The sequence below is a fragment of the Calliphora vicina genome, chromosome 4 (assembly GCF_958450345.1).
Source record: "Calliphora vicina chromosome 4, idCalVici1.1, whole genome shotgun sequence".
Classification (NCBI taxonomy): Eukaryota; Metazoa; Arthropoda; class Insecta; order Diptera; family Calliphoridae; genus Calliphora; species Calliphora vicina.
This window is the reverse complement of record NC_088783.1, coordinates 29,185,174-29,211,189: the sequence shown is the minus strand read 5'-3', so window position 1 is coordinate 29,211,189 and position 26,016 is coordinate 29,185,174. Positions and strand designations below refer to the sequence as shown.

Here is a 26,016-nt window from a genome sequence, read left to right as displayed (position 1 = left end):
TTTTTTTTATTATTTTTTTTTTATTTTAAATTATTTTCATACGTATTTTTAAATTAATTTTTCTTGTACAGTATAATATTATTATCTTTTTTATTTTCTTTTTTTTAATTAAATATTATTTTATAAACGATTTTTTTAATTTTATTATATAATATACAAATAATGCTGTTTTTTTCTTACTAAAAGTGAATGCAATGCATTAACTTGATTATGATCTCTTATTACGTTTTGTTAATTTAATTATTCATCTACACATTACTAAAAATTACGTGAATTTTGTTTAACTTAAGTTTTTTTTATCCTTTATTGTTGTATACATACATACAATTATAAATAACGATGAAAATTATGTTTATGGATATTAATGTTAATGCAGATAGATTACATGCACATACATACACACACATACATTATTTAGTCAATCAATCGTGTATAAAAAATGTGATAGTATTCATTAAATTTAATTTAATTAAATTATTTTATTTTGCTTTTTGAGAATAGGGTTATGTTTGTTTTTGTAGACTAATAAATAAATGTGAGTATAGTTGATTTTTCACAATAAAACCAAACATATTTTTAAATTACTAAAGAAAAATAAAATCATTTTAAATTATCATAGATATTTTAAAAAATCTTGTTTTTTCTTTCTTATAAATATACATACATTTTGAAATGTTTATTAAAAATATCTACACATTCTCTCGGTGAATAATAAATATCAACTATTTTCTTCAAACAGTGGCGGCGGTTGCTTAAACAAAATTGTTAGATATTTAGTTTTCAATTCTTAAAATTTTAACACTTATTTTTTACAACTACATTTCTTATATAAATATCTATATTATATAGTTCAGTGACTTAAAAAAAACTAAAATTAATATTTTTATTGTATGTATTTTTTTTTAAATTTAAAAGTGCAACTATTTTAAAATTTAAACAGAAAAGACATAAAATAAACTAAGACTGCAACGATAAAAAAAATAACTGATTATAGATAGCGTTTAAATTACATTATATAAAAAAGTTTTATAAATATAATAATAAAAATAATTTAAACTTAAATTCATTTAAAATTTTTTGTTTTAAATTTGAATCACAAAACAGTTTTGGAATATTTTTTAAATTTATTTTATATTTAAATACTAATATTTACACATTCTTATGAAATGGATTTAAGGATTTATTTGACTTTTTTTTAAATTTAAAAACAAAAAATAAATTTAAAACAAATTCTTTAAAAGGCGGCGGTAAATTTTAAAGATATTTATTTTAATATTTCCTGTTATTTATTTACATTATTTGTAAGTGATCTTTAAAAGTTAAGGCAAATTTATTTTTATATTTATATCTATATTTTTTGTTGTCGTACTTAGTAAATATATATAAAAAAACTTTACACTAGAAACAAAGATTGGGCGGCTTTCTTTGTTTTTTTATATTTAATATGTCCGTAGAATGTAGTGTGTGTTTTTTTAAATTATTTTTATTTATAACTACTAATGTACAAAATTAAAACACGGCAGTTTTTTTATAAGGGTAAAATACACATTGATGGAGACATATGTATGTGGACAAATCAGTTGTGGATTTTTTGTAATTGTCATGCTTTAACATACTTTGTTCCCTGCTGAGAGCTTACTAATACAAAATAACAACACTACTCAAATTTTTGATATCAATTGGGACTTGGGTTTTTAAAGTAAATATATCTCACAAAAATATAAATAAAATGGAATAAACAAATTTTAGTTTCTATAGAACTGCAAATTCAAGTGAATATTTAATGATCAATGGGCTTTATCCTAGTGAATATCACTTTGAAGGTATTTTATTTAATAAAATTTGACATATACACACAGTTTTCTACTAGAGAATAAATTATTATTGGAATAAATTTGAATTAAATTAAAAAATAGAACTTTTGTAATTGGGGATTAGGAAATAATCATGTTTTAGAATCACATATGTGCAAAAATAGTTGTAAAAAATGATTTTTGTCTTGAATTTGTTCGAAACTCAGTAAGTCCTTAAAAACTTTGCAACAGAACTTGTAATGTAACATGGAATTACAATCGATTAGACACAAACTGTTTGTTTAAGTTTAATCTGCTTGATGAAATATGTAAACTATTTTATTTAGGTTGGTTGATTTTTATATGTTGGTATATGTAATATGGTTTTATCTCCTTTTTTTTTTTTTTTTTTTGATATTTTAGTAGGTAGTGTAATTTTTCAAACTTCTTAAGAGATTTCTATATGAAATTATTTTTGTCATTTTTTTGTTATATTTATATATATTTAACATTAAATTTTCTTAAATTAAAAAAATATATTTACAAAATAATTTTTAGTTTTTTTTTTCTTTTTTTTTTAACAAATCTATTAGGGGGAAGAAAAGTTTAATTAAATTACTTAAAAGCTGTTATATTAATCAATTTATTTTAAATACATGTATCTTATTATCATATTACATACTAGCATATTCTTCTCTATAATCATTAAATTATAATTATTACAAGCTATTTTCAAATTTTTTGTGATTTTTTTTCTTTTTTTTAGTTTTTAATATGTATAGCTCAAAGTGCTAAAAATAAACATTTTCGTCTTATGAATTATAAATAATATACTATATATAGAGAAAAGTATAAAATGCCTAGAATCTAAAACTTACATTTTAATTAATATTTTAGATTTTTAAAATTATTTTTGTTTTACTAAAGCTAGAGGCGTTTATGCATGTATATTGTTGTTTTATTTATATTGTATTGTATATAGATGAATAATGTGTTTAATTTTTAATATGTATAAGCCATTTAATTATTATTAATAATAGTATTCATTTGGTGAAAACTAAAGAAAACAATGTATAACTATTTATAAAATTACGTTTGGAAGGAAGATTTTTATCATTTAAATATTAAAAAAAAAACTCAAATTAATAAAAAACAAAAATATATATATATATTGTTTGGAAAAGCATGACAACTGAAACCTCTATTGAAAATATTATAATAAAACAAAAAATTACTTTTCCAACTTTTTAATTGTATTAAAAATTATTATAATCATAAAAACATTTTAAATGTTATTATATGAAACTTAAATTACGCAAACAAGAAAATATTGAACGAAATAGGAGGAAGTGAAACAAATAAAACTTTTCTTTGCGCAAACAAAGGTATAAAGTGAATTGATTGATGAAAATCTTAACGAAAGTATTGTTACTAATTTTTAAAAGAAAACTAGATTTGTTTTTAAATGTCATTGTATATGTTGAATTGTTTAGTTTTGTAAATTTTTTACAGAAATAAGTAGTAGTTAGTTGTTTCTAAAAATATCGGTGTTGTTGATGATTTATATTAAAGCGGCTGCTATGGGGAGATGGAGGAGGTTGAGGTTGGGGAGGTGATTGGAAGGCTTGAGCCGCTGCCATTAGCTAATTACACTAAAGTTGTTCTACAAATTTGGTCAGTTGATCGGAGGCATCGGAGACGGGGCCTCCGGGACCGCCCACCACTCCTCCAACACCACCTACGCCGACATCTTGCGGAACTCCTGGCAATGGTGATTGGTGTGGGTGCATACCTCCATGATTGTGCATACCGTCATGGGGTGCTTGTGGCGCGGGTGAATGGCTCATTACATGGTGTGGAGATGGTTGTGCTCTTGGCGAGGCTGAGGGACCAGCTCTAGGCGAGGGTGCGGAGCGGGGTGAGGGTGTTGGTTGTGGTGATCTTATGGGCGGCGATGATCTAGATGATTGCATAAGCTGTTGTTGCAGCGTGTGAGGTGTTGGCGGTCCCATAACATTTGGCCCGCCTACCATACCACCGGCTCCTTGCATCATTTGCTGTTGTTGAACTCCGGGCATACCACCACCCATCTGTTGCTGTGGTGAAGGTTTCAGACCCTGTTGCATGACAGCGTATTGATCGACAGGATTGCCAGTAGGACCACCCACGCCTCCTCCAGCTCCACCAAAGCCTCCGACACCACCAAACTGTTGACCACCAGCACCAACTCCACCCATTTGCTGAGGTGCACGCTGTCTATATGGTGGAGGATAGTTAGGCATTTGACGCATCTGCATTTTAAACCAAGGTGAGTTGGAGGCCTAGATTTATGAAAATAACAAAATATGAAATAATAAAAAAAAACTTTGAGACAAGGCAAAAATACTAAATTTTTAACTGCATGGTTGTGTTTTTTTTTGAAATTTACAAATATTATATATTAAAGTGAATTATTGTGTTAAATATCGTTAGCTAAGACTATTTTCACAAAATTTTACAGGAGACACAGAAAACTTTATAAAATACTTTTGTTTTAAGTGTTTTTAAAATCTGTTAATGCAGTTTTATTACTTATTTGGTATGATTTATAACGCAATTCTTTTAAAGTTCGTTAGCGACATATAAGTATTTTTTTGGACATAGCAGAAATCCTATTACTTATTTTACTATTTTAGTCGACTTAGAACATAGTCATATACCTTTTTTATTTTTATCGTTTTAGCTCTGCTATTTAATTTAAATTCTCTATTGTCAGTAAAGGGTAATATTTTTGATATTGGCAGTCGAGATGATAAAAAATTTAAAAATTGTCCAATATTTCCTTAACAAATTATGATTTACATTAAATGAATTAATTAATAATTAAAACATGTTATAATCAATTGCATTTGTCTGAGACAACAATTTTGCAACTTTGACTTAACTTAGCACTTTTGCACACACCAGTATAACAACGAGAAAAAAAATTAAATAACTGTTAACGTTTTTAAGAAAACAGTGTTTTACTACTAATTCTAATATTTTGTATTAAAATTTAAATTTTAATACAAATTGGACTTGGCACGTTCGCACAATATGCTAAGGATATTTAGAAAATAATTGGATACAAATTATTATTTGCTGCCTGATTTGTTAATCAGCTTATTTCAAAATCCATTATTTGTTTTTGTTTTGTTATACTCATGTAATTAACCAATTAGATCCCAACCATCTTAAAATTTTTGTATTTTTTATTATTAAATTTATCTTAAAAATGTTTGAAAAGGGGTTTTACGCTGTTGCCATACCAGTACAATGAGTATTTTATTAATTTTATAACTATCCCAGTCAAAAACAGCATACTAATCATTGGTAAATTCATTCACAACCTGAAGTATTTGCATTTTGGGTGAAACTCCAATGCATTTAACATGTGGTTGTCATAGGGGAAAGTGATTCTACAATACGTTATGAAAGGTTGTATTTGTTGGTGTACTAGTAGAGTTGTCAAACCGGTTTTCGAATTATTCGAAAAACCGGTTTATTTCCAATTTTCCGGTTTTTTTAAACCGGTTTTTACAAAAGGACGGTTTTCGAGTTATTCGACAAAATCGAATATTTTTTAAAATGTTATGCGATTCCACTTTTTAATTTTAAAAAAATTTTAATATAAAAATATTTTATTTAGATTAACAAACCAATGTTAGCAAACTTTAACAGATAGAAGTAGAAACATATCGAGCAAAAAATAATCAGATGGCTTTTTAACGTCATCTGTAATAAATTCGCCTTGTACAGTATGCAGTAAAACTTTTTAATTGACTTTTTGGTCAGAACTAAATGAATGTTCATCAAGCTCTGATTTAGAATATATTGAGTTTAACATTAAAAGAAGTTCAAAATGTACACAAAAGAACTAATATTGCAACAACGAGCGACTTAAAACAAGATTTTAATTATTTGGACAAATTTTGAAAAATATCCAATTAAATCTTTTATAAAATGCTATAATTTTAACAGTTGGTCTTTAATAAAAAATAATTTAAGGAAAAAAATACAATTAACTATTATTATTATATAAAATATCTAAATAAATTTATATCATAATTATTTAATTTATTTTATACTTAAATTTTTTAATGTAAACTATTTTTTAAGTAGAAATTTATAACCGGTTATGGCCAATAGGCTAGGTTGTTGAAAATAAATAATAATAATAAAAAAAAATATTTAATATACATCCTTTCTTTTGACTGAACGATTTTTTAATTTGTTTTAATAAAAAAATAATTTAATATACCTCAATTCTTAAATTGACAACAAAGGTTATTCGAACCGGTTTTTGATAGAAAAAACCGAAAACCGGTTTTTAAAAATTAAGCTTTTTCGAATTATTCGAAAACCGGTTTTTAGAATATGTCGAATATTTGACAACTCTATGTACTAGTGACAAATTACATCCAAATCATTTAATGCGTATTATAAATGATTACAGAATTTTAACACCTTTGTACGCTGTAGAATATTTGAAACATAAATGACTTGCGCGATAAACAAGTAAGAATGATGTAGTCCCGGTTTTTTGCTTATATTTCAGGCATTTGAGAGCCGATATTCTCAATTTTAAATAGCAATCTAAGTCCGATATATTGATGTATGTAAGTTATTTTGGGACTTTGTTACAGTTACTTCTTCACCTCGTCATAACAATATATTTATTTTATTCTCTAACCCCTTTTAACACGAAGTCTGGTTAGGCGCTAACTAATAGTTATACTATTGCTTAAAATTATTTTTGTATGAAAACTGTCAGTTTAACTATTAGTTAATATATAACCTGACTTCATGTTAATGAGGTTATTTAATTTAATTTTATTTTTAATATTATTGAAAATATACTTTAAAAAAATCAGTAATATATGTTATACAGTGCACTCCCGGTAACGTGAACACCGCCTAACGTGAACAAGCTTTTGTTTACATTGACTACTCCGTAACGTGAACAAACTCAGAAAGCTCTATAACGTGAACAATTTTTTTCACTGGATTTGTTTTCTAAGCATGTACAAAACACTGAAATACATACATTAAACACGATTTTTAAAGTTTAGGGAATCCCCTTATATAAAAAATGTGTTTTTATCCTCTAAATTATTTTTTTTTGTATGGCAGCGTATGAGTTATTTTATTAGCTATGTAATTTTATTTCAATGTATATTTTCTCGTGATCTAGTTTTTATATTTTTTCCATGAAATTCATCAGTCGCTAACGTGAACAATTTCACTAAAATGAACTCTCTTGGTTTTCATTAGTTCACGTTACCGCGAGTGCACTGTATAGCATTATATACCCAAGCGAGTAAAATGAGATCGAATGGGTTAATACCTGTTGGAGATATTAGGAATGAAACTTACTTGTCCTTGTTGCTGTTGTTGCATCATCATTGGATTTTGCATTCCTGGCATGCGTTGATGTTGTCCAGGATTTTGTTGCTGGGCTTGCATCATTACTTGTTGATTAGCTTGAGGCATTTGCTGTTGGTTCATCATATGTTGCATTTGCTGTTGTTGTTGTTGCTGCAAAACTTGTTGTTGTTGCTGCTGCTGTTGTTGTTGAGGGCCATTTCCGGCAGCACCACCACTACCACCTCCTTGTTGTCCAGCATTGTTATTTTGACTTTGTTGCCTTTGCTTAATAATAGCAGCCATTATTTGTGGATTTTGTTTTAAAACTTGTAGGATTTGTTGGTGACCTTCATTGGTGGGATTATTTTTAATTTTTTGCATGATTTGAGCAAGCTGTTGAGTATTTAATTGTGCGTTTAATGGTCCGTTGGGCATTTGACCCGAACCACCAACACCGCCTGCATTTGGATGTTGTCCTTGTGGGCGAATACCTCCAGGACCTCCCATAGGTCCTGAACCACCCATAGGAACCATGCCTCCATTTCCACTCATGCCGCCAACACCCTGTGCATTACCAGGCATATTACCAGCACCACCGGCCATTTGTTGCGAACCGCTAGCTCCCACCATACCACCCATCATACTCTGCAAGTGAAATAAAAATATCTAATTAAGAATACTGCGAGTAGTGGCTAAAAGTATTTAATGTACCTGTTGCTGCATTGCGTTTTGTTGCATAACTTGATTTTGATTAGGTTGGCGCATGCCTTGATTAGCATTGTTGGGATATCGATTTGCGCCCCATTGATCCATCGGTAACAGATTATTACCCATTACATTGCTTCCACCGGGACCCATCTGCCCGACATTGGCAACACCACTAACATTACCCACATTTCCTACCATTCCAGGATTTGCTTGACTTGGTAATCCAGCCATATGATGGCGCTGCATAACGGGCGGAGCCATTGCGCCACCCTTACCGAAACCGCCGCCATGAGGGACTTGTTGACGTGCAGCCTCTTCCTGAACCTGAAGATTAAAAATATATATAATAAAAGCTAATTAAACACCCATTTTTAAAATTATATTTTAAAAGATAATATTTACAATTCTATGAATATTACAATTAATACAAAAGATAAAACTTTAACAAAAACTTTTTTGAGTAATTTTTTTGTTTGAGTCTAATGTGCTGTTTTTCTATAGCGAATGAGCGTTTTGAGTGGACGTTTTACATGTATTTTGTTTTTGTTACAATAACAAAACACATGTTAAATTTCCACTCAAAGTAATCGTTCGCTATAGAAAAACAGCACATAAACTACAAAGTTAATAAAAAATGTGATATTTTAACAATTTCAAAACATCAGTTGCTGGTACATTCAATTTTATTTCAACAATGAAACAACACATTATGCTAAACTCACAGTTTTAGTGGAATTACAAAATTGAATCCTATGAAAATAAAAGCATTTTGTTCTTTATTGTGTCTAAATAAATTGTAGTGGTTATTTTACTTTCAATTTGGAAAATTGGATAAATACAAAATGATGAAACATAACAAAATAATACGAATATTTTAATGTCGGTTTTTGGTGATTTTGGTTCACGACCTGTTAGCCGCAGGGCTGGTCTTGGTAGGTATCGCCTTGCGAAAAAACACTAATTTGCCAAAGACCATTTAAAATGGTCGAGAAAAAATGTAATACCATACCCTTTTCGGATATATCCAAATACATTTATAAGATGACCGAAGGAAAAGAGACTGGACACCAAGTACGCAAACACTTCTCCAAGCCGTAGGCCAAAAGAAGCTGGTATTGGTTGCTATTGCCCAGCTATCCTCTTATTGGCAATTGTATAAAGCACACAAATAAGACAGTCAAGTTTGACAGTGGCAATATTATGGTAAGGAGCTGTTTTTAGGACAAGGTGTGGATGTAAATTATATCATAAAAGATACTATGGATGATATGGATCCATACGCTGATGAAAATATGCCTCTAGTTTGGAGATTTCATCGCTACAATGACTCCAACCGATTGGTACGTGTTTTAAAGTGACCTGCCTGATCATTCCCATAGAAACCTAATCGAATCGGTAATAAGGTAATGACAAACTATTTCAAAGAAGACGATTGAAATTTTAATTGGTTCAATGCATCGTCGCTGTGAAGCAGTAATAAAAAACAAGGAATATCCAACAAAATACTCAGTAACTAAAAGTTCCAGACAATGTTTGTAAAAATTAAACCAAATTTTGCATTGTTTTATCAATAACATAATAATGAATACTTTATAAATTTCTTAAGATTTTTTTTTTGTATTTTGACCTATTGTGCCAACCACTATATTTTCAAGTAAGTCGAATAAAATTTAGTTGGAGAACATTTTTATGATGTTGAGAAATATTTTTCTCAGATCTTTGAATTTTTCAAAAATATCTCGATACAATGTATATGTTCAATTGCATATTTAAAAAGCTAATAAATACAAATATGTATATTTAATTTATCACAATAAACTTACCTGTTTAACAACTTGCAGTACATTGGGTGAAGGTGAATGACCACCTCCAGGTTTCATACCAATACCAGGCTGATGTGGATGGGGAGATGTCATACCACCCCCTCCTCCTATTGGTGGAGCCACTGGTGAGGGTACCGGTACCGTAGAAGGGCTCATGGCACCTGCACCCGCTGGCATTATTGCCGGTTGTCCACCCATTACAGGTGGATTTACTCCAACACTTGGTAAGGCAACAGCAGCCACTGGTACACCGCCAGGACCTACAACAGGACCAGCTGGACCTGGTAGAGCTGCTGGCGCTGTAACAGTCCGAGACATAAGAGCCACGCGTCGCCGTAACAATTGCTGTTGTTGTAGCCTGAAAATTACAAATTCATTATTTACATGTACAAATATTGTTCTGAAAATGTGTTTTTATATAATAATATTTAGTGTGTACTTACTTTTGTTGTAATTGTTGTTGTTTGAGTTTGTGTTTGATGTTTGGACAGAAAGGCACTGGACACTTTTGCTCTTGACAATGTTTGGCATGATAGCAGCATAACGCAATCAACTGTTTGCATATAGGACAACCACCATTGGTTTTCCTCTTGCAGTTTTTGGTATGTTGTACTACTCTCTTCATCTTTTGACACGAAGGTAGACGACAATTAGCATCGCGACATTGACACGCATGTACCAATGATTGAATACAACGTTGTATTGATTGTTTGCGAGCTTCTTGGGGATTAGCTTGTTTAAGATCAGCTGGCGATGAACCGTCATCCAAATCGAAACCAAGTTTCTCCATTTTGTGTGGATGCCCAACTTTTTCGTTACACAGAGTACACAAATCGAAGTCCTAATTAAAAATAAAAAACAAAAACCAATTTAATTTAGTGATAAACAACAAATTATTCTTCATCAAACTTACATCACAAACTGTGCAATGGTATCGAGTTTCCACTGCAGTTTTACAATTGTTGCAAGTGTAAACAAATTTATCTTGCCCTTGATTATGTAACTCATATAACATGCATAAAGTGGAGAACTGAGCTCTGCGTAAAGATGAGAACTCATAGTGCTTGTCACGAGCCAAAGTAAGGAATGCATCACGGCCATCCATAAGGTCACACGCCAATAAAGGATCAGGATCTTGTATGGGCTAAAATAGTAATGATATATAATAAATTATTTCACAATTGCAACAAACAGTTATTCGAAGATTGTAACTTACCGCTAAACTAGCTGCAGATTGTGCAGAGTGAAGACGTATAACAAAGAATACTTCCTTGTGTTTCTCCATTGTGGCATAAATTTTAGCAGAGAGATCATTGCCAGCTTGTTGTTCATTCGATTTTTTATTGCTTTTACGTTGCGCAGCCTTAGATTTATTGGATTTTTTAGCCTTCTTTTGCCCTTTCTTTTTACCATCACCACTAACTTCAGTATCTTCCATTGAGAAAATCTAAACAAACAGAAAATCGATCAACTATAAAAAACATTCGATATAATCGATTTTTAAGACTTACATTTGCTGCCGCAGCTGCTGCTGCTTCAGCGGCTTCTGCTTGTTTTCTTTTTTCCTCTTCTTCTTGGTCCAATTCTTTTATGCTCTCCTCTAGAACATTCGGCCAAAAATCACCTTCAAAATAAGGTAATTCGGCAGCAGATGTTAATTTATCCTCAATGGCTTGTTTCAAAATATCTTTATAATCCTGTATAGTACGTTCAATCATGCCCTTATCCAACATCTTCTTATACCACTCCTGCAAGCGTTTGGGCTTAGGTATTCTTTGATCCGTAGGATGGCAATGGAATATGTAATCATCACCTTCCGACGGTGGACAAGCCCAGATGTGGGCCATTGTATAACCCAGTTGTTTAACATAGTCCATATAACCCAACAGAATTTCATGGTATACCGCAGTACGATACTGTCTCGGTCTAAAGAAGTGTACAGAATCCAAGTAGGCAATGTAAACTCGCCTTGTATTCGGAGCCGGGCATTCGGAACCATACTCTTGCACATGCATGCCAAAGAAACATACATCTATACCGTCCACCTCTTCGAAGGCAAATAGTGCTTTGGCTCTGTAAGGAAATTCCGAATTCATTTCAGCATTTTCAACAAATCGTCTGCGCATTCCAGGTTTCACTTCTACACATTTTTCTGATGAGGATACAACACGTATATGAACTTCACCGGCACCAGCTTCTTTTTTCTTAAGGAAGTTATTAACACGAGTTTCTATGTAAATACCCAGTTTTGTTGTGGGTAAACGTTTGGCGTTGAACTTGTTTTCTTTCCGTTTGGAATCTTTCTTCTGCAAACAATTGTCACAAACAAAACCACCTGGCCATATTGAATCCAGCCATAAAACACATATTTGATGTTGCTTTCGACCACACTCCATGCAATCGACAAATGGTTCTAGTTCAAGGTGATCATTTTTCATTTCTTTAAATTGATCCTTTTTAATTTGACTATTTTCGTGAAATGTTTGGTAAAATTTTAAAGAAAAACAATATAAATTACAAAATATTATTTAGTGTTATTTAAAAGCCTACATATCATTAATTTGCAAAAATAAAAATAAACAAAAAGGTTTTCCTGACTAAATTCCTCAAAATCCAATTGAACAATAATAGCACGGAAAAAAATAAAATTAACGATTCACTTCTTAAATCAAGTAAATTTTTTAATATTTGAAAATTCTTAAAAAAAATACTGAACAAAAATCATTTGTTTTAATGATTAGCTCACAAACGGTAATCACTAGACCCAAAATATTTTGGGAAACATTTTAACCTCTTTTTAAATTTTTACAGTATTGGTCTCATATCTTTATATACATATATAATTTTTCTGTACGTGTGTTAGTAACTGAACTCCTCCTTAACGGCTGGGCTGATTTCGATGAAATTTGTTGTGTGTGTTTGAGTGGGTCCCTGGATGGCTTAGATTCACAATTGACCTATATAGGTACAATGGGCATGGTACCTCCCATACAAAGTAAAAATTTATTATTGCATATCTGGAGTACTATTATAGTGGGAGTCTTCAAAGTTTGTGTGAGCTATGACAGAACAACGTTTTCCAGGACTAGTATACATATATATTTTCATACAGGATATTGTTTTGAACACAGGAATTGAACCAAAAAATTATCCTTGAACAATATATATCCCAAAAAATATATCTTCAATTTTCTAAAGATATTCAATTCAACACTCAGTGGGACCATGAAGGGATATTCTGAAAAAATTATCATTTCTCGCCAACATGTTAAATGTGTTAATTATGTGACCAAACCCATTAATTAATTGTTAGCTGTATTTTTTCTTACAAAGTTTTATTATGATATTTCGTCGTAAGTAAATTATTCACCTAAGCTTAAGATTTATAAAAAACTAGCTGTCCCGGCAAACGTTGTTCTGCCATAGCTCACACAAAGTTTGAAGACTCCCACTATAATATGCAATAATAAATTTGTATTTCGTATGGGAGGTACCACGCCAATTATACCTATATAGGTCAATTGCGAATCTAAACCATCCAGGGACCCACTCAAACACACACAAAAAATTTCAACGAAATCGGCCCAGCCGTTAAGGAGGATTTCAGTTACTAACACACGTACAGAAAAATTATATATATAAAGATAAAAATAGATTTCTTTCCTTTTTTAAATTAGAAAATAAAATAATTAGTTATTTATTTATTGATACTATAAATGGTTTACAACTGTATACCAAAAATCCTTTGTTCAAGGACAATTTTCTATGTATGTTATATAATGCTTTGATGAGAAATTAATTTCCAGAAGAAACTTTAAAATCTAATAGCCTGTTTCACAGTATCGAATGAAAGATTTCGTTAGCATTCTAGGCGAAAGAAAACTGAATTTGGTTTTCTAAATTTCATATTTATGTGAACGAATAAGTTTTCTTTCGCTTATAATGCGAACGAAATCTTTCTATCGATATTGTGAAACAGGCTATAAGATTCATTAGCTTTAATATGAGATAAAAAGCTATAAAATCTGAACTTTAAACTTACAGTTACGAACAAGAAAATAGCAGTACCACTAGGAATTTTTTTTGAAACGGCGTACAACGTCTTTAAAAATGTTAAACTTAAAATTTTGTTTATACCCATAATCGGTCAATCCTGTAAATTTTTTGTGATGTAATCTTTTTGTAAAAATAATGATAACTTTGGAAATAAAGGCTCATATATATGACAATATGTATTTTTTTATTAACATTGAAATAGCAGTGCCGGATTATTGAATTAATTTTTTTGAATTTTTTTTAAAGAAGTCAAATATTTTTTAAGATTAAAGTACAATTTAGTTAAATATGCTGAATTTATTGTATATTTAAGATTAAAAACAGTTCCTTTTTATATAATTCCTGTTTTAGTGGGTCGCGCAATACATTGCACTATTGCTTAGGGAAAATTAATTTTAAAGTTAAAAAAATAAGGAAAATCTTTTCCACATATTCAACTTTATATCAAACGCTACTGAATAGAAAGAAAAAAAATAAAAAAAGGGACTGCAAACGGAAAGCTACACCTCAGGACGATCGAAATATCGTCAGAATCATCAAATGATTCTGTCAAGCAAATAAAAACCGAATGAAATTTAGAAGTTATTGGTATGACAGTAAGGAGATGATTTCTAGATGCAAACTTCACAGAACGAAGGCCAAGGAAAAAGCCACTATTAACAAAAATACATAGTGTTACTCGTTTGGAGTACGCTGAATGCCGACTGGTTTGCAAGCAAATATCGCAATATTTTGTGAACTGGCGGGTCTAAACTGGTTTTATTTGGAAGCTCAGGCTGTAGTCAATATATTCGACGTCCATCCTCTTCTGTATGTCAAACACAGTACACTGTGAACAAAGTTAAAATATTTAAAAATTTCGTGGTACTGCTATTATCTTGTTCGCAACTGTATATAAAAATCAAAATAAAATTTAGCATATTTTTAGTATATATTTAGAATATGTATTTATATTTAGTCACTGCGTGTATGGATGTGAAGGATTTTTATAGCTTTTAATCAAGCCTTTAACGAAATACAATGTGTATGCAAATACTGTTGGCATATCTATCAAATTAATTGTATAACTATGTACCTTAAAAATATAAATACAGCTAAATTAAAATATTAAAAAAAAAAAAATACTTACGTTTGAGATTGCAATGGATCATCACCGAGTGTAACTGTGTCCCCTTGAATGTCATTGAAACATTTCTGGCAGAAGGTATATCTGTTTGAGGATACGCCATAATCCTTTAGACTATTATTGGTTCATTATAAGATTTAGATTGTTTTTATTTTTGTGTATGTTGTGTTTATTAAATTGATTAAATAATTTGTATTGATTATCAAGAGTGATCGCAATCCAAATTAATAAATACAAACAAGCAGAGCCGACCATACGTAAATAAATTTAGCGTCGTTTATTTGATTTTGTTGTAATTATGGTGAATGAATTATTTTGTTATATAGTGTTTTTGTGCGTGCGAACGATTTTTGTTGAGATTATATAAGAGATTTTTGTTGAAATGTGGTTTTTTGTTTTTGGAATTTATGTTTGGAGTAAAGAATTGTTTGTTAAAGATGATCAAATATGTGGGGAAATGAATGAAATGAAGTAAAGCAAAACAAAACAAAATACATTTTTGCATTTTTTTTAAATATTACAAATATATGTATGATTTGATAGTAAAAACAGAAATAGCAAAGCAAAATAAAATAAAGAAATAAACATTAATGACGAATAAAAAATATTATATGCAACATGTTTTTGTATATTTTTTATATTTAAAGATAAATTGATTTAAAAGGATTAAAAAGATTGATGGTTGTCAACATAGGGATTGTGGTTATTCGAGGAGTTCACAAAAAAAAGACGCACACAAAAACCATAACCAGGATGTGTTGATTCAAGTTTTTTAACATTTGCAAGTATAGAAAAGAAAATAAAAAAACAAGGTTGGCATTAGAATTTGATACAAAAAATATTAATGGTACATATTTTTAATTGGTTTATTTATATACAAGCTAATTGTTTTTATATTTATTTTTTGTTAATAGTTATTATGACTACATTAAATACCAATGATAACAATTGTTAATCTACACACAAAGGTCTATAGAATGTTCAAATTAATGGAATAAATGCTAAAAACCTTAAAATAAACTTAAAGGAAATAATGTATAACAACATACCTATTTTGATAACTGTAGTATTTGGCATCTCTAGGTATAGTACACAACTGTTTACCATAACAGCATAACACTTGAGGATTAAATGTGTATTTACGTCCACAACAATATCCCAAAGCCTGCATCACAGGGTCTACTTCTTGTTCAAATACTTCGGAAAGCTAAACATTGGGAATATATGTGTTGTAGAATTAATTGAGCCAGTTTGATGTAACTTTTTGAACATTTCTAGGAAATACACTTACCTTTGTACAATATTTGTAAACTTTTGATGATTTACGATTATATAACCATGCATTGTCAAACATTAACCAGACATCATCGACATATTCCCACGGATCATTGTATTTTCCATTCATAAGGTTGTTGCGTATCGTTCCCAAATCCATGGGCTTTTTAATAATCTCAAAGTAGTCGGGTATACCGAGTACTTGTGGATCAACTGGATAACGGAATGGCACTGATTCGGGCTCATGTCGAATGAGTTTTTCTAATGTCGGTAATAAAGCTTGCTTAAGCTCTTCTGGATCGAAAACTGTTAAAAAAAATTTGGTCTCAATATTTCTTCCTAATTGATTTAATGTTTGCCAACAAAAATATTCTTTATTTTATATAAAATATTGATTTTCAGTAAATAGCATGAAAAATTTGAGTATCTTAATAGATTCATTGGCAAAATGGAAATTTTCTCTTAAGACTGACTGATTAACTGAGTACTTACCACATTTCTTCTTTTTGTCACCAGCATTGGGCATAAGGGGCTCTGGTACAACAGGTTTCGTTTCAGTTTTTACTTTAACATCTCCACTAGCACTGCTGCCATCTGTCATCGGCTTAGCATCTTTACTATCTCCACTTGATGTACACATTGCAGTATCACCACCGGCACCGCCCGAGTTTGCATTCGAATCTTCGACTTCCATTGGTTCGGTTTTAATCTTCATATCGCCGTCTTCGGATTTTATTTCCAATTTGGCGGTGCCGTCGTTGTTTACATTTTTGCCAACACCAGCTGAAGACTCTTGTTGCGAGTTATCACCTCCACTTCCATCGTCCATGAACTCTTTCTTAATATCATCTTCTTGTTTAATTGAATCCAACTTGCCTTTGGAAGATTTTCCACCGCCTGCATTTTGGGAATCTCCATTGGGAGACGTTGGAGGATCATCATCATTGTCACGTGCCGCAGCCTCGAGAGCAGCCATTTGCGAAGAAAGGCTGTTACTGCTGCTAGCTGAGGGACGCGTCGACGACAAGGATGTACTGGTTGTTGAGGTAGAAGTTGTTCCAGCACTTCCTTTACCCATAGTTGACATTTGTTGTTGATTTTGTGCTAGGCCATTGCTAGAAACGCTAGCTTCTGCTGACGATGACAATGACAACGATGACGATGTGACGGTCACTGCGCCTGATGTTGCAGTTATAGAGGTAGTAGATGTTGATGATGATGAAGATGTTGTAGTTGTGGTGGTTGTTGAAGTTGAGCCAGTCGAACATGTTGATACAGACGTGGGTGTTGATGTGGCAGGTGGTTGTTGGATACCACTGCCAGAGCCAGCCGTAACAGAAACACCTGACGACACAGTATTTGCAGAGGCGGGAGATGTAGGATTTAATGGTGGCGTGCTTCCCCGATCACCAAGAGATTGCATGAGAGACGGAACGGATGGCGGATTATTTAGGGGCGTTCCTAGTGGTCCATTTGATGCAAAATTAGGCGAAGGACTTGGTGCCGCTACCATGCCGCCTGCGGCACCTACTGTTGCGGATGCTGTGCTATTTGTTACACCAGTTGGTCCCGCCGCACTAGCCGCTGTTAGCGATTCTATACTTGTTGGTGTTGGAGGCATATTTCCCATGCCTGCAGTCGACATCATATTTTGTTTCTGTTGCTGTTGTTGTTGCTGCTGCTGGGACATTGGTGATGTAAAGGTATTTTGTTGTTGTTGCATTTGAGAGTTGGTGTTATTGAAAGGTGATTGAGGCAAAAGCATTCCACTTTGTTGCTGATGCTGCTGTTGTTGTTGCTGCTGCTGTTGTTGTTGTTGCTGTTGCAGCATTCGTTGCTTCATTATCTCATTCAGTTGCTGTGTGGTATGTGCTCCAGTTCCTCCATTAGAATTCATGAACTGTTGCTGCTGGCCCGGTATGGGGCTGGTTAAAACTCCAGCAACACCACCTGTTCCCGGCTGTCCTTGCATTGCTTGACCAGTAAAGGGAGATAGCACCGGATTTGGCACCACCATGTTTTGCTGTGATGTTGGTATGCCACCACTACTCATACTATTACCGCCAGGACTAGGACCAGGAGGACCAACTAACATGCTGCCTTGTTGTTGAGGGAATTGCATTCGTTGTTGTTGTTGCTGTTGTAACGCCAGTATATTTCCACCAGGTGAGTGACTGCGCATGCCAGCCATATTCTGACCGGGCATCATGCCACCTACATTGCCAGGAGTTTGGCCTCTTAGTTGCTGCATCATACCTGCTGGCCCCATTGGCATTCCTTGGTTTGGACCAGGTCCACCTGGACCAACAGCTCCACCCATGGGGCTTACCATAGGTCTTATCTGTTGCTGCAGCTGTTGTTGCGCTTGTGGATGTCCTGGCGGTAATTGCTGTCCGCCAACGGCTAAACCCACACCACCAGCTCCACCTACATTACTGGGACCTGCACCACCAGCACCACCGCCCTGTTGCTGTTGCTGCATCTGAAGCATCTGTTGCTCCTTTCTTTTAAGACGCTTCTCTTCCAATTCTTTTTGGATTTTATAAATCTTTTCAGCCAAAAGATGATAATACTCCGATCGTGATTTTGCCATTTCATACATATCTCTTTCTACTTTTTCAGCATATGAAACGAGGTTATGCATGCGTTTGTCTAGCATTGTAGCTGGGTCAGATGTAGGAAATATTGCTTGAACTAGTTTGTGTACCAAATGTTTGCGAAGGTCATCAGTAACGAGTTCTCGCCAATCTTTATTTTCTTCACTGCCACCATTGTTACCACCACTGCCTCCAGGAGCTCCTGCATTCTGCGCATTCGCTGAAATACCGCCTGGTAAAGCATTATTTCCCGATACGTTTGACACTCCTCCTCCACTCATAACGCCTGGAACATTAGTATTTCCTGCTGCTGACACATTGTTTGGCGGAGTATTGTTTGGACCGCTACCCACACCACCAGCCTGGGCTTGCATTTTCATTTTAGCCATTTCTTGAGGTGTTAACTGCTTGTTAGGTGGTCCGCCGGTAACAGGGCCGCCCATATCACCAGAATTTCCACCTCCCAAAAGTGTGTTCAAATTTGAATTGTTAAAACTGTTATGTACATTAACCGACAAGGGAATGTTCGATTGTTGCTGTTGTTGATTAACTGCATTTTGTTGAACTTGACTGGGATCTGTCGGAAGCTTTGTCCCCGGTTTTAGTAAATCGGATAGTCGTGTTTGTGTGATTCGTGGTCCTGCACTCTGAAGCATCATTTGTTGCTGCTGCTGTTGTTGTTGTTGATTTTGTAGGGCATCCGGTACAGATCCATTGCCACTTCCACTTATTAGCAAATTGTTTACAACTTGCCGCATTGCAACTTGATCACTGTTACCTCCGGATGTTGGTCCAACAGGAACACCTCCGCCAGGAGCACCCACTTGAGCCGACATGACACGTACTGGCTGAGGTACTCCTGCCATGCGTATACCCTGCATTTGTTGTTGTTGTGGATTTACAGAATTACCCTGCAGCATGCTATTGGGACCACCGGCATTTCCTACAGCACTTTGCATACCCATGCTGTCAAATCTGCGTATTTCTTGATTTGGATTCTGGCCGGCATTTTGCATTTGTTGATTAATATCTGCATTAGGTTTCATATTCATTTGACCCTGATTAGGACCTACTCCCGGACCAGACATACCCGCCCCTCCCGTAACAACGTTTGGAGCACCACCGACTTGTTGCACACCTCCTGGCTGTTGTGGACCTCCCACGTGTTGAGGTCCAATGACTCCAGGACCTTGTTTGTCATTAGCGCCTTGTTGGCCTTGTTGTTGCTGCTGTTGTTGACTGGCATTGTTCGGGCCGGCATTTCCAGCACCACTCGCATTTGGATTATTGTTTTGGTAAGCGTGGCTTTGACGGAATGGGAAACAGATTACGCAATCCGGACGTGAGCATGTCTTGTAATGTAGCAGAATTTGACGAGACGATATACAGTGTTGTACAGTACAGTCTCGGCTTTGCTTGCAAGTAGCCATGTGCGTCAATACATCCTGCATTGGTTTACAGTACGGAACGTTACATTTCTCACGATTTGGGTTGATACTATCGCGTCGATTACATTTATGGGCATGAAGTAACAACATAAGTTGTTGTTGGATTTGTTTTTTGCGCTCGTCCGTGATATGTTGATTGCCTGTTCCTGCCGTACCGCTTCCTCCAGCTGCACCCCCACCAGAATTGCCACCCTGCTGCGAAGTTCCCGGACCCTGTTGCTGTTGTTGCTGCTGCTGCGGAATCATCATGGCGTTTTGTTGTGGACCGCCTGGCCCCACACCACCTTGAGGTGGTCGAATACCCATACCGCCAGGACCCATTAAGCCGCCTTGTGGGTTTTGCTGTTGGTTAGGATTCATTTGAGCGTTGTTCATTTGTTGCTGAGGACCACTGATTAAACCAGCACCACCGCCATCACCACCGACACCGCCCCCACCCATACCAATGGGAACACCCCCAGGTCCACGGTTGCCTTGTTGCATAGCAGCCGTCATATTTGGAGGTACACCTCCATGTTGTGCTGCCATTTGTTGTGCTAACATTTGCTGTTGTGGGTTATTAGCATTTACATTTATACCGCCCTGAGGACCTCCAGGTCCTCCATAGTTGCCAACGTTGCCGACACCGACTCCAACCCCACCGCCATAGGGTCCATTCGGGCCAACACCGCCACCAACCATATTATTCATTTGACCTGTACAATTTGAATTTTCAACAATCAATTTTTTAATTTAAAACTATATTTACTATATTGTTCTTAAATTAATTATGAGTATGTTGATTTGGGCATCGTAACATTACGTTTAATTCATTGATTTTAACATTTAATATCGATAAATTGTAAAACTGAATAGTTCAGATTATGAATTTAGACTTTTCAACTATTCTTTATATTTGAAATTTATTTAAGTATGAACCCAAATAACTTATAGCCAAGGACATTTTTTATATTACATACTATGAATTTCAATAAATAAATACATATGGTATTGAAATCAACTAGAAGAGATCTACCAAAATATTCTTTATTAGAATAGTAGATTTAAATCGGACCGAGAACAAAAATTTGTCATCGTTTTCAAATGTTCGTATACCCGAGGAACATCAAAATTCCCCCACTTGGTCTTCAAATTCCAAATTCAAAACTAAAACTCAATTATACCTCATCTATAGCCATGACAATTTTTTTTTAGAAAATACAGATTTATTTACACTTTCTTTTAATTACCCCACTGAAATAAGAAATACACTAAAAACTTACCCATTTGCATATTTGGATTCTGCATACGTGGACCTCCACCTCCAACACCGCCAGGCCCATTTCCACTCATTAGATGTGGATTTGGACCACGTATCATGTGCTGTTGTCCTACCATACGCATCATAGGTCCATTTTGCATAACTTGTGGGTGACCTGGTCCGCCCATATGCATTCCTTGATTGGGACCTCCCACACTGCCTGGACCCATGTTACCTGGACCAACAGGACCGACACCGGGGCCAGCATTCATCATACCACCAGGTCCGGAACCAATTTGTTGTTTTATCATACCTGATCCCATGCCACCCATTCCACTATTGGTTAGCACCATATTACCCATGTTACCTTGGGCAATTGTGTTCATTCCTTTAAAAGTCAAAATAAATTAAATGAATTAGAATTGTTACATGTTAAAAAAAAAATTAAAAACAAATATGTAATTGCAATAATGTTAAGGAAATACCTATTAATTAATATTTTCTTTGCATTACTTATTACCAATAATAATATTCGTTATTATGTAGATACCTACTAATACTCTAATAAATATGTGTAGTTTATCCTTTATAATTACCTGGCATTGAATTCATTTGTGAGCCATTATTAGATATAGACATTGGCATTGAGTTTACCATGCCACACATTTGGCCAACATTCACTTGCATGCCTCCAGTATTCGGTGATTGTAAATTGGGTGACTTGCTGCCTAACTGGTTCATGCCACCGGCACCCATGGGATTGCCAACCATACCCGGATTTTTATTACCCTGTAGAGAAATATATTCGAAAAACCATATTAAAATATTCTTCAATTAAAAGAAGTATGTATGTGTAAAACATTAACGTACCTGTTGCTGTAGCAAATGTTGTAAATGTTGATGATGTTGCATTTGTCTTAAAGGATTACCACCGCCTGGACCTTGATTACCAACACTGCCATCATCTACGGATCCATTTAATTGGGGACCAGGACCACCTGGTCCGGGTCCTTGTGCAGGAGGTTTATTAGGCCCACCGACCACATTTACACCCAGTCCATGATTGGGAGGACCATTGGGACCACCAGTACCTGGATCGCCCCACGATGATACTAACTCATCGGGCAAATTTTCTTCTAATAAGAACAATTCATCCATTTTGACCCGCTTCTGGGGCGGTTCTTCCATATGATCAGCCATCATTCAGAATGTATGTATTTTGCGATTTTAGATTTTGTTTAACAAATTTAGCTTTTAAGTTTTAAACACTTCTTTTTTGTGTTTTTTTTTTTGTTCTATTTCACTTTAGTTTATTATTTAAATGTTTATTTTGATGTAAGTTTTATTTTTAATTAAACGACGTAGACGTTTTGAACAACTTTTGCATAGAATTATTCAGAAAAAGAAGAGAGGAACTTCTTTGATGTTGTTTGGTAGTTTAACTCGATATTTTTTGTAAATTAAAAGTTGTACGTGTTGATACTGCTGCTACATGTATTGGCGATTTTATTTTTGCTGTTGAAGTTGTTGTTGTAGATCTAAATATCTGTGGGAGCAGGAATTGAATTTGCCAAGGTTGTAAACGTCGACGTCGTTCTTGTTGTTGTTTTATCAACAGAAGTCTACCCTTCTGCTGTTTTAGTTTGTTTTGTTGCGTTCTCTGTTGATTTTCTTTTTGTTGATGAAGATATTGTTCTTTTAGCAGTTTATTTAAGACAAAATTGAAGTCTATATTATCCAACAAGTATTCCAAAGCGTTATATATGAGTACGCTTGAGTGCATTTTGTGTCAAAAAATTCACTTTTATATTTATTTTATGCCGTACTTTGATGTAATCATTAATTTTTTTATTACGGCGTTTTTTTACATGTTCTTCTGTTAGAATTAACAAAATTGAAGAAACTGTTGATGACAATGGATGGTTCGCCAGTCAGTGCTGCAGCTGACAATGAACCACATCCTCTTTCACAGTAACATGATTTAAAGTTGATATTGGTTTTGTATATTTTATAAACATTATAAATTTTTTATTTTTTACTTTTAATTGTATTTTTTTTTATAATTTCATGTGATGTTTCATTCCTTTATTGATAAATTGTTTTAATTTAAAGCCTTTTCGACATTTAATACTTTGTCCATTTTATAAAATTTCTTTCTATTATCTTTTTTTTATTAAAAATTGCAGAAAAATCTAAAAGATCAAATAGGAAAACAAAAACAATGAAAACAAATGAAATTTCCAATTGTCTAGTTGTAGAAAAAAGTGTTGCGCGCTTTTTTTCTATCTTGTTTTTATTACTTCGTTTCGTTTGTTGAGTTAAAAGAGCACACGAATGTAAAACTATGAAAAAGAAATATTTTTTTAAGAAAGGTATTGAGCCGCTCGTTGATTATTATTGCATTTTAACTTTATAACAAATTTCGATGAAAACAAATATCTCTTTTCTTTTTCGTACTTTTTTCAGCTACTCTACACAACTCGTTACTTTTGTTTATAATATTCCTTTACTCGTTAATAAATTTCTCTTCTCTAACTTATTTTTTCACACACACACTAGCACATTTAATGCACTCACACAATCTCACACTTTTTCATACACAGCTCTTGGTCTTCTTTTCGACAAAAAAATCCACCATTTAAACATAACGAGTGCGAGCAGTATTGAAAAAAGAAAGAAAAACAGACTGGCGACTGTAAAATTTTTTGGTTGTTCGTTTTTCTTCACGTCGTATCTTAAAATTTCTAATGCACATACACCACACAAAATTTTTGTTTTATTTTTTTCTTTATTAAAAAAAATTTTTTAAATTAATTTACCAAAAACCGTAATTACAGAAAAAATCGGGAATTATTTCGTAATTTTTTTATTTAAATATTTTTTGTGTAAACTTTTTTATCAGGTTCATTTATTTGAGATGTTTTAATTTCGAATTAAAATTCACATTTTTCTTTAATTTTGATTTTTAATTTTATATTTTTAAGATTTTTTGTTGATTTTTAAGAATTTTTTTAAAGTTTTTTGCAACAATAAAACACAAATTTTCTGTCCGTTTATGTTGCAGTAGCGAAAAAGTCAACTGATTTTGCAAACGAGCAGCAACAGAACTAGGAAGAAGACTGAAGCCGAATGCGATTAAACATTAAAGAAGCCAGTGTTGCCATTATATTCTACAACGAAAAGGGGGTAAAAACGGGTTGAACTTTAACATACTTATTGGAAAATGGGGAACATAACAAAAACAATTTAAAAATTGTGGTTTGCTAACTAAATTAAATGTATTTTCGGATACATGTGAATATTGTGATATAAAAAATATTAAAATTCAATGTATATCTTTTACTTCAAGTAGTTAAGTACAGTAAAATGAATAAAAGCAAATTTTTAAAGAATTCCTTTACGTGTTTTCAATGTTTTTGCTTTCGTTGTAAAATTATGAAATATGCCAGATACTTTGTTTACATTTAAAACAATGATATTAGTATATATTTGTTCTATATAAATTGCAAATTGTTTTCCCACAAAATATTACCCAGATTTGGAACAAAAGCAAAAAAGGGCGTGAAAAACCATTACAATGGCAACACTTACTATATTTAAGCAAGTGTAGAAAAAAGAACTTCGGGTGTATTCGGCTTTCACACACAACAATGAGATATAGCGAGTGGGAGCACAAAAAGAAACGAGTACGGCAGCTCTTTGTGCCAAATAATGCAAGTTTTAATAAAATATGTCAATAAATATTCACATTTTTGTATAATTTTTAATTATATCAATGTTCTAAATATTCCGGACTAGAAAATACATAATTCCCTCTATAGAAAATCTGAAAAAACAAAAAGTTGAAAACGTTTTGTTTTGCCATCTCTAAAAATCGACATGTTATTTATTGTGGTAGCCATCTCTTTCACTCTCATACAAAACATGTAGACAAAAGAAACGAACACACAAACAACCCGCTGTATAGAAGAAAAACACACACTTGCATGTCACACTCGCCCGTTTTGTCCGTGAGCATCATAAAAAATATATAAGATACGAACGAACAACCATACATAGAAAAAATTTCAGCCATAGAGACGAGAGAAAATCTTTATGAAAAAATTATTTCTATCGAAATTCAGCCAAGCAGGCCCAAAACTTTTATAAAAAAATTCTTAATTCACAATTAAAATATGTATTAAATTAAATTTTTATTTTTTATTCATTTATTCTCTTATATCTTTAAAATTACATTCACTTTTATTTTAAAAATTGTTGGTTGTTTTTTTCACGTTATTGATTTTATTTAATTTTCTTCACTTGTAAAAAATATTTTTTTAATATGCTCTACCGAAACTGAGGTAAAAATTTATCCGTGCTGTTCTTTCCTACTTTTTGTATTTTTTTTGCCTCTTGGACCAATAGAAACCGTCTTTTTAGTTGTATTATTACATATATCTTTGAAGATGTTTAATTTATTTAATTAATATGTATTTTATGCGTTTATATTCAGTTTTTACCGCAAAATTTATTTTATAAAAAATTACAAAAATTTCATCAACTTTCAACACCGAAAATGAAAA

The 26,016-nt window shown here is 33.0% G+C and overlaps 1 protein-coding gene across 7 annotated transcripts; it reads right to left on the bottom strand.

Annotated features, from left to right (window-relative positions):
* On the bottom strand, positions 1-26,016 carry nej (nejire). Of its 7 annotated transcripts, none has more exons than XM_065506627.1 (16): positions 25,886-26,016; positions 22,322-23,643; positions 22,048-22,240; positions 21,474-21,839; positions 16,659-20,906; positions 16,183-16,472; positions 15,941-16,098; positions 14,895-15,005; positions 11,221-12,175; positions 10,926-11,156; positions 10,623-10,853; positions 10,153-10,550; positions 9,710-10,067; positions 7,890-8,210; positions 7,188-7,823; positions 1-4,114 (listed from the first exon to the last, which is right to left on the bottom strand). In XM_065506627.1, exons 2-16 carry the CDS (start codon positions 22,652-22,654, stop codon positions 3,446-3,448), a joined length of 9,498 nt encoding a protein of 3,165 aa, XP_065362699.1. In that variant the 5' UTR covers positions 22,655-23,643; positions 25,886-26,016; the 3' UTR covers positions 1-3,445. The 7 variants fall into 7 exon arrangements, with proteins under 7 accessions (XP_065362699.1, XP_065362698.1, XP_065362702.1 ...); XM_065506626.1 differs by having other exon boundaries at positions 25,686-26,014; XM_065506630.1 differs by having other exon boundaries at positions 25,954-25,979.